Source organism: Rhododendron vialii, chromosome 4a, assembly GCF_030253575.1.
Source record: "Rhododendron vialii isolate Sample 1 chromosome 4a, ASM3025357v1".
Classification (NCBI taxonomy): domain Eukaryota; kingdom Viridiplantae; phylum Streptophyta; class Magnoliopsida; order Ericales; family Ericaceae; genus Rhododendron; species Rhododendron vialii.
In genome coordinates, this window is record NC_080560.1 from 43,791,363 (window position 1) to 43,801,354 (window position 9,992).

The 9,992-nt window shown below is 37.1% G+C and overlaps 1 protein-coding gene across 1 annotated transcript in view; it reads right to left on the minus strand.

The window, feature by feature from the left end:
• LOC131323557 (uncharacterized) overlaps positions 1 to 7,747 on the minus strand; it is a 49,721-nt gene extending 41,974 nt beyond the window's left edge. Inside the window, exons 1-12 of the mRNA XM_058355411.1 lie at positions 7,540 to 7,747; positions 5,828 to 5,909; positions 5,271 to 5,374; positions 4,534 to 4,629; positions 4,350 to 4,397; positions 3,506 to 3,556; positions 2,745 to 2,848; positions 2,428 to 2,545; positions 1,757 to 1,858; positions 1,442 to 1,642; positions 1,060 to 1,217; positions 652 to 810 (exon numbers count right to left, since the gene is read on the minus strand). Of these exons, the coding sequence (XP_058211394.1) occupies positions 652 to 810; positions 1,060 to 1,217; positions 1,442 to 1,642; positions 1,757 to 1,858; positions 2,428 to 2,545; positions 2,745 to 2,848; positions 3,506 to 3,556; positions 4,350 to 4,397; positions 4,534 to 4,629; positions 5,271 to 5,374; positions 5,828 to 5,909; positions 7,540 to 7,554 (1,238 nt within the window). The 5' untranslated portion in view covers positions 7,555 to 7,747. The remainder of the gene's footprint in view (positions 1 to 651; positions 811 to 1,059; positions 1,218 to 1,441; positions 1,643 to 1,756; positions 1,859 to 2,427; positions 2,546 to 2,744; positions 2,849 to 3,505; positions 3,557 to 4,349; positions 4,398 to 4,533; positions 4,630 to 5,270; positions 5,375 to 5,827; positions 5,910 to 7,539) is intronic.
• Between the last annotated feature and the right edge of the window lie 2,245 nt (positions 7,748 to 9,992).

Consider the following 9,992-nt stretch of genomic DNA (forward strand, 5'->3'; position numbering starts at 1 on the left):
GCAAACTAAAGTAGATGATTTGAATATAAATCATATAGCCAACGACCAATAATATTTCCATTATTTCATATGGAAAACATATGATTATTTGAGGTATGCGGGGGAAGAAGGGGAAGAAAGGGCTTCGACGAGGGTCTTATTAGGTCCGTAAAATTTTTGTGAAGCCCTCTCGGTTTGAAGCTATGGGGTTGGGTTGAAGCACGATGGAAGTATACATGAAGGCAGAGAATGGAAAAGCACAAATAAAACACAATGCCCTGAAGATGACCTATGTAAAACCTGTTCCAAAGTCTTATCCCCATCTGGCTAAAATTCCGGGGATTGTTGACGTATTCGTATATCATACACATATTAACAGGCATCTGTTACCTATCAAAACAATGGGTACTTTCCGCATATATAGCATGCTTTTCCTGCTCCATTCTTAGTCATGGGCTAGTCCACATTAAGAGAGCGTTTGAAAACACGAGTAAGAAGGAAAACTAACAAAGAAAAAGTAGAAAGTTGCATACGGAAGAGGTTAAAAACAAGAACGATAACAAAATCAGCTTTGTTAGATGGAGCAGTCCACGATAGTACAGCAGAAACAATAAAGGTCACAATAAGCCACAATAACAACAAATTTTTTATGGAAAACAGAGAAACCCTTACCTCCATAACAAAATCACTTTGGGATCAAGATCCTTCTCAATATCTCTAATTTCTGAGTTGTTTATGTTAGATAATTGTTGCAATGAACCTGCATACAATTGGACGTAATGTCGACGAAGCTGGCACATATGCTGCATTCGATCCCACGAAAACCTATAGCTGAAAGGCGAGCATGTGAATCGGCAGTCAGATAAAACTTAAAAAGAAGTAGAACAATCAAGATTTCTCGAGCAAAGTAAGTCTTGCATGTTGGACTTTAGAAAAAGGCTCACCCTAACCTTTTTTGCTCTTAAATAATGTCTAATATTTCCTTAAACCAGCTCCAATTATACCAAATACAGTTATCAATCATCCACTCAAATAAAAACTGATATATATTACCACACCAAATGAACTGATTCATATTACCACACTTTTTTCTGCTGCAGCGTGGCTTGAGAAGCATATCGCCACCACAGATGTGGAGCCTCCAAAACTGAAACCACTGGTCTTAAATGGGAAACCTCGACATATATCTTGTATCTTGAAATAACCTCCAAAAGTCTTATCCAATCATGATATTGAGCCTGTGAAAAGCACTCAAGAGATAACTCACATTTAGCACTCCTTTTGATTAGAAATGAAGGCAAGACAAAATAAAGGGCCAGCTAAATTCCAACAATTTGCTTTCTTCTCTGTAGAAAGAGGGGAGGGGGGGGGGCAAACCATTCCAGTCCCAAGCTAAGTAGGCATGATATAGGTGGAAAGCTCAAAACAAACACATTTATCTAATAACTACAAGATTTAGCACCTCTGTGATGGTCAAAGAAACATCAGTGAGGACAAGAGACGCCTTCTCAAATGGAATTTCAGGATCATTTCTTTCCTGATTTCCCAACCGGTGATATTTAAGTACTCCGTTGATTGGTGAAACTAAATAGTTGCGGTTTTGAGCCCGTGTAGGCACCAGTTGATTATCACTTGCCGGCTCACTAATGCCATCCTCAAAAATCTGAAAAAACCATTGAGGTAAAATAAACCACTAAAAATGTAAACTACCGATCTATGTCATGTTTTCATTGGCAAATGCATGCAATTATCCAATATTAGCGAACTCTTAACATACCACAATCCATTCCTCGGGAGTAAGATCTTCCCACTTCTTATCCAACTTCCATGGATGGCAGTCAGAGTCATGGTACATAGCAAGCCGCTCAAGTTGCAATGACTACAGAAAAAAACCTGAACAATTTGAGTCCAAAGTTGCTGGAATGTCATGCTACAGTAATTAACTGCAGATAGTAAGATACTACTTTGAAAACCTCCACCCCAAGAAGAAATAACAATAACGAAAATAAAAAGATCAAGAAAAAATTCATATGACCCCGTTCGTTTTGGGATTTTGGATTTGGATTTATAGATAATGAGTGTAGAAAGAAATAGAGTAATGATTGAAAATAGGGGTAATGATTGGAGAGAGAGAGAGAGAGAAAAATGAGAGTAATGATTGGAGGGAAATAGGTTAATGATTAGAATCCAAAATCCAAAATCCAAAACCCTTAACCGAACGGGGTCCATGTGTTTTGTTATGCAATTAAAAAATTATGCATTTCCAATAAGAAACTTAGTGAGAACATTAAGTTCAAAGTCAAATGTTCCATTAAACAACTTCCATACTATTGTGTGCACTGACATGCCTTGCTGAACCTCCATCACATACTTTAGATGCAAAAAAACTACAACCTATATCTAGTGCTTGTCTTTTTTTTGCAATCCTACTCCAAAGATGGAGCTAACCTTTCGCAATCTATCCAAAGCACCACTGGTATCAAAAGTTTCATTGCCCTGCTCATCCATTGTAACAGCTGCAAGCTTTGCCAGAGTAACACCACAAGAAAATGGATGTCCTGGATTGCTAAACAACAAAAAGTTATACTCAAAATTAGGGAAACTAAACTAGCAGGCATGATGAAGTATGACCAAAAAAGTTCTCTCGCACTTAGAGAACAGAAAGCGTAAACAAATAGAGAAGCATATTAGAAACAATCATACAAATAATGAAGAAACCATGTCTTATTTTACCAAGAGCTCCACTTGAGTATACATCAACCAACCTGACAGAATCCTCATATCTGACATGAACATTGCTAATTGAGATCTTAAGGTTTCCAATAATTGTAGCAATTAACGATCCCAGCCAAGAACTCCCAGCAGGTGCCTGCCAAAAAAAAAAAATTAGAGGTGAAATTAAAGACTAGTTCCCCAAGACTACTGAACAAAACTCAATGTAGCACATTTTCTCACAGAAATAGAATATCCTGAAGAAATAACAGATTCTGTAGACAAAAATACATAGGATAGAGGGTAATAAACAAAGAAAGTGGAATAAAAAAGTTGCAAAACAATGCTTATTTGTAGAGGGCACCTCAAAGGAGAGACAAATAACAACCCTAAACAAGCAACAATACGACCTTACAAGGCTAAAGCCCCGTGTATAGTAATAACCACTCACCAAAAACAAAATAACTGCTGTGACGGTTCCAAGATCAACGACAATGGGCTAACAATGCAAGACAAATTGACTAAAACAAAAACCACATTCTATGTAATTTAACAATGGATACAAAAATAAAGTCACAAACAAAACTCCATAATTCCAAGGAATCCCCAGAAAATAAAAGATAACACAATTCCATAATGCCAAGGCAAAAAGAAAAGAGAAAGCTCTGAGCAAACTTACAAAGTAGCATAGTAAAAATTACAAACACAGCTGACATGAAATAGGGATGATTGATTACAAAAAAGATATGTTTGACCCAACAAAAAATTAGCACTAAATGAAATGACAATGAAATCCATAATTTCAGAGCCATACACTTCCCAGCTTTGATCTCGATATTGCTTCAAGTGTGGCCGCTTCTGCTTCCTGCAAGCAATAGACAAGTGAGAACTAAGAAGTCTTTCAAAACAAAATTTTCAAGGTACAAACGCAAGGCTAAACATGTGAGTTCATCTCTTCATATAAAAATCCATTAATAAAACCTTAAGAGTTACAATAACTTATGCTACATCACATCTATCTAAATTTTGAATATCACTTTTTACATCGATTTGTATGCGCGCGTGCGCGCACAGATGCCCCAGCTGCAAAAGTGCATCACAGTTTATCAGCTCACTAATTCTAGAACATACTTCTGTATAATCACCTCCACATACTCCTATGATATATTGCACTTAGTTCTCTGTCTTGCGGTGTAAAATGAAGACCCAAATGTCTGGTTCCTCAATTTCTCCACTCCAGCAATCATTATAGCGTTTTAACTTGATTGGTGTCTCTTTCTTACTCTACTATAGTTTCCATATCCAGCAGACTGACAGTTAATGAGATTTAACATTAGATAAGCAATAGGTAACAAAACTAAGTTTTTCAACATTCAGTATATTTCTTAACATTCAGAGCCACAGATAAACAACCAATGTTCATATGTAGAAATGTTCTCCAATCAATTTCCATTAAATAACTATGAAGAAATCCCTTTAATCATCAAATTCTTACATGTTTCAACACTTTAGCTTATTTGGTAATCTACAAGGGGTTCTTATGCACCAACATAAGAATCCTCTTCTCACAACATTATACCACTTCACAATGAGCAAAAGCACCAATTCAAGTACTTGGTCATGCAATAAGCATTAGAAACAAGTGTAATAAATTGCACCTCAATCTGTTGAAGTTTGGCTTCAAAAAGTTTTTGCCGGTCCTCCTCCTTTGACAACAAATAAATACAAATTACGATAAGAAGCTGCTTTCAGAATCCCAGAACAAAAAAAAGTCAAACATCGCTTGGCAATCACCAATAGAAATCAACTTTTCCCAAGAAACTGAAAATATTTACTCCCTACCTTAAGGGACCTTCCATCAGCAGCAGGGTGAGCAAGAACAAAGACACGATCAATAAGCACAATAACAGGTTCTTTGCCCAGACTTTTCCATGGAACCTATTGTTTACAATTACTAACAGTAAGTCAAGCAAATAGCGTTTAAACACAATGATTGACAGCAGTTGAGAAACCAGGATATACAAATCATTCTCATTCTTGTAAGTTGTACATTCAGACAAAGTTATGACCCACAGATAAAAAGCACTTGAGTAGAATCGGTTGACTCTTTCCAAACAGGGAAAAGTTCCACAAAACAGTTCAAACTTCCCAGTCAATTGAATTTTTACAAAAATTGCAGTTTTGTAGTTCTGGAGGAAAAGGTGGAAACATTGACCAAATAATTACTCCAGTTGAGCATGATAACTTAGCAGTAAAGACAATGAACAGGACTACAATGACTTCTAAATAAATCTACCACGAAACACGTGGACAACTCCACGGAAATTGCAGATAAGTGGCCCGGGTTAGCACTGATATGCTTCCACGAGAAGCTTGCTTAGAGTCAAAATCATTTATCGTGCACTTAACCATGAGTAACCAACCCCGTGAAAGAAATGAGAATGCACACTAACGCACATTATAAGTCTAATGGACAACAAACCTCCTAACTTAATCTCCATACACACATAACAAACAAAAACACTTATTCAGCAATGGTAAAAAATGAAATGGATGAAAACAAAATAGTACAGAAGTACCTTTAATGTTATGGTACCAACAAATCCAGCCTTGACCGTCACAGGAAGTTTAAGTGAGTTTAGTGCCTCCGCCTTCAATTTCAAGTCTTTGAGAACTACATCGCCTAAAAGAAAGGGAGAAGTTCTCGAATCATCAAAAAAATGCAACGGTTTCTAAATATAAAATAAAGCAGTATAAGTGCTACGGCTTAATCGTTACCGGACTATGTCAAAGTGCATTGTCTGATAAAAAGGGAATGAAAATAACACTTTTGTAGGGCCACTAAGTATTATCTCAGCATAAACTACATCATAAGATGAAAACAGTATTCAATAAAATCATTTACGCATCCACAACCGCATCTTGTAGTTTAGTGATTACTAAACTTACAATATTCTGAAACCTGTATGATAGAAAGGAAATAAGGTATATCATAGATTGATTTGCTCCTAGAAAAAAAAAATCAATTGAGATTTTGGGAAATCTATGGAGAATACTTTTTCATGACGCAGCTATGTACGTTCTCATCGCAACGTTAGAACTTCATAAGCTAGTAATAATCATCAAAGAAACAAACCTTTCCAAACACTTATTCTCAAAGCCTCTGCTGAGAGTCCATGGACATATTCACCTAAATATCTTCGAAGCAAATGCAGTACCTGCAATCATGTGAATCTAAAAAACTGTTTTGCTTGATATTCATATTCTATAAGCTATTCCTACAAAACAAGCACCGCATGCTATCGGACAACAAAGAAAAAGAGAGAGAAGAAAACCAGCAATTCACACAAAAGCCTTAAAATGTAAATAAGTGCATAGTTTACCATGTTTATGGAGAGAAGGCGGCAACGCTCTATTTCTGCCGATAATTTTCTTACTTTAGACTAAAAGCAATCTAATCAAAGAGAAATCCTGCAGATTGTATCAGCTCCTACTCCTTGTACCAAAAAGTACAAAATAAGCAAAACTGCAACACACCTCCTGGTTACTTGTCACTCTTCAAGTTGCTACCAACAAGAGACTTCACATTTTTTCACCTTATACCCCACTTTTCATGTCATTTGCAATTCATCACAATCAAACAATACTTCCAATGCGAATCACCACCCTCCAAGATTATGTACAAGGAGAAAAGCAGCATCTCAGTTCTTCTCTTTGATTTTACTTTGGCCGACAAATGTGAAAAATCTCAACCGGCAGTCCAGTTTCAATGTCGTAACCCGTAAGAACTATGCATCTATGCCATTTTTCGATTGAAATCAATCACAATCTTCTCCTGTTATGGCCTTGTGTTCCTATCAACTATGATCCGCTTCATGAATCCTTTTTCTCTATTTTGCTCTGTCAAGAGCTATATTAATCAATTCTTATCCTTTCCCATTGCCGTATCCCGTTGCAATTCAATTGTACCCCTCCCCACAGCAGTTCCATCAATAATAATCCTATCACTCTTTACTATTTGTTCTACTGGTAACTGGACATTAGCGTTTGTGTTCAAACTACCTTATTCTATTTTCTCTCAAATTCATCATCAAATTGGTGCAGTGTAATCCCTCCCAATTTTCCAAATATTTCATTTCTAATTCTATCGCTCCTCGTCTCACCAATCATCCCCTAAACATTCAACCACACTCGTTTGATTTACCTGCTATAACCAAGTAACCAAACATTCTACCGCATATAAACTAGCTCGTCTTAGGGTTGTTCTATCTGATTTTACTTAATTCCATAAAGTTAGAAAGCAGTCACCAACAGTAGACAAAACCAACAGATGAACGAGACAGAAATATACGGGCATATATCAACCACTACATAAATAACTACCAGAGTGAACTTGCAAAAGCACGAGTAATGCATGGTCTCGAAAAAACAAAAAACGAACTCCTTAAATAAACCCCAAGGGTTTGGCAAAGTGGGCATGAGAAAGCAAATAAGTGTTTGACCATGAGATCGCACGTTCGAATCAAATCCCATTGGGGCCAACCATCTCAAACCTTGGGGCAACTAAGGGTTATGCCCGGTCGTTACCTTCACTGTTCCAGAATTAGTCGAGGCGCGTAAGCCGGCCAGAACATCCGGTTATTTTTAAAAAAAAATCCTGAAATTGATTTTCTTCTAAGCATATCAGATATCATTAACCAAAAAGATCAAGTATAGCATGTAATGTGATCAGAAACCCAAAAAAAAAAGTCATACGTAACTGCCCTAAGAAATTTCGAAAAGTGTGTGTGTGTGTGTGTGTGTATAATATGTCAGTGATTGGAATTGGAATGAAATAAAAGCCCTTACGTGTGCTTCGAACATGATAATGGATCGAAGAGTGATCCGTGAGAAGGTTGATCAGAGGCAAAGAAGGGCCATGGGAAAACTGATTCGATCGTTGGTTCGATGGTTGTTGGAACCCTGAAAGTGGAATTTATTCGCGGAGGGAATGAACACCGACGCGGAACAGTAGTAGTGAGTATGTAGGAAGGAAGGAAGGAAGGAAGCGAGTTTGTTTGTGTTCGTGGAATGGTGGTTAATTTAATTTAATTTTCTTCGCCGGTCATTTGTTGGTTTGGGGAAGGAATGCTGCCGGCCCAGTCGCATGGGTTCGGCCGGGTTGGTGTTAGTTTATTCGGGTTGACCGAATCTCTATTTTATTATTCGGATATATAAATTTTGGGGAAAATATTTACCCTTTTTCTAGTCTATCTAGCTCTTTGTAAAACTAAAACACTACTCGTGCAGGGAGTATTAGTAGCATTATTTTACTTACTGAAGTAAAGTTTAGACTTCGTAAAACTTACTAAAACCACACAAAAATATTAATTAAAAGCTAAGGCGGATGCCCTGGTTACTTATTACATTCATCCTCCCAAGAAAAATTCGGAGTAATATAAAATCGAGACAAACCATAATTAATTGAAGTAAAGCCAAGTCTTAACGTTATCAATAATGCTATGCTATGGATACTGTTACCCAAATTATGCAACCTAGAGGGGGTGAATAAGATTGCTAGTAATAATTACCAATAAAAATTTATCTCTAACAATATATGCAAACAATAAGTATGCAATCAAAATAGAGAGATAGAGAGATAGAACCCGTTTATAGTGGTTCGGTCCGGATTTGTCCACGGTCCGGCCCTACTCCACTTCTCCTCAAGCAATTACTTGAAGGTTAGACTAATCTTTAAAAGATTACAACTTGTAAGTCTTGCGGGTGCTTACAAGAACCGAATGCCTCTAGCTTTCCCGAGGAGCTAGCACAACCGCAAGAATTTTCTCCGAAAACTTCTCAAAAACAATAACACCCAAATTCCAACCCGAATTTGGTCTTCTAAGTTTTCAAGTGTTTGACTCAAACACTCACTTAGGAAATACAAGTATGTGAAGAAGGTATGAAAATTATCGCTCACGACTTGTACAAATTTTCTCTCAAGAATAATATGAAAGTGGAAGAACAATGAGAATTTTTGGTTTTGATCTTTTGAGAATTTGCTCTTGCAATAATATGGAATGTTGTAGCTTGTGTATGTACTCATTAATGAGTTCTTGATGCCTTATATAGCCATCCATATGCTTCCTAGCCGTTGGAAACTAGCCGTTGGAACTAGCCGTTTGAAACTAGCCGTTGGAAACTAGCCGTTTGAAACTAGCCGTTTGAAACTAGCCGTTGGAAACTAGCCGTTGGAAACTAGCCGTTTGAAACTAGCCGTTGGAAACTAGCCGTTTAATAGAGTGGTCATCCGGGTGGTCGTCCGGTTGTCACAGCTTTCTGTTCAGACAGCCGGCTTGTCAGCCGGTTCGTCAACCTGTGGCTCACAATTTCATCTAAATAAACCGTTAAAGCATGTATTGAGCTCAATAAAGTCTTTGTAAATATAAATCATGAATCCAAGAGACTTTATGCTATATTTCAAGGTCACGAAAATATTTAATTCGGGAATCGACTTTTCGATAATTTTGTATTTGCCGAATAAAAATATCATTGAATTAATCATCAAAATAATTAATAGAGATGCATATAAATTTTCACAAATTATAATGCATACATTTTTCAACAATCTCCCCCTTTTTGATGATGACACAAAATGATAGTTTTTATTCAAGTAGGAGTTATGCCAATCTCCCCCTTAATACATGCACCAAAGCAGTTATCTATGATCAACGAGTAATAGCAATAATCATCAGATCATAAAAAGCAAATTTTTAAATTTGCCCAAAATGGCAAGATAGATCAATTAAAACTTGGCTTTTTCTCCCCCTGTGACATCATAAAAAAAAACTAAAAAGAGAAAAACAATAGGGCCATGGTTCCAGCACCATGCCGCTCTTGCCCTGTAGCACTCTATCTTCGTTCATTGAGAGCTTGGCGTCCTTGATTTTCGTATTCTCGAATAATGGCTGCTACAACGGCAGCTATAATGCCAATCCAATACCACAGAGTATCCACATTTACATTCCATCCGAACCATGGTGGTATTCTCATGGTAAGTAACGCACACAGCAGAATGAAGATAAAGAGTTGCATCCAAATGGTTTGGATAAACAACCTGAACTCTGCTCGTTCGGCATCTCTTTCGTAAAACTCAAACGGTAACCCTTGCGGTATGTTTGCCATTGCTTGATGAGAGATTTAGGCCGAGAGAGAAGGAAAGATAGATAGATGAAGAGATAGAGAGAGTGTTGTTGAATTTATAGAGTATGAGAGAAGTGTTTGAGGATAAGGGATAGAGATGCGGCGCCGAATTGTTTGAA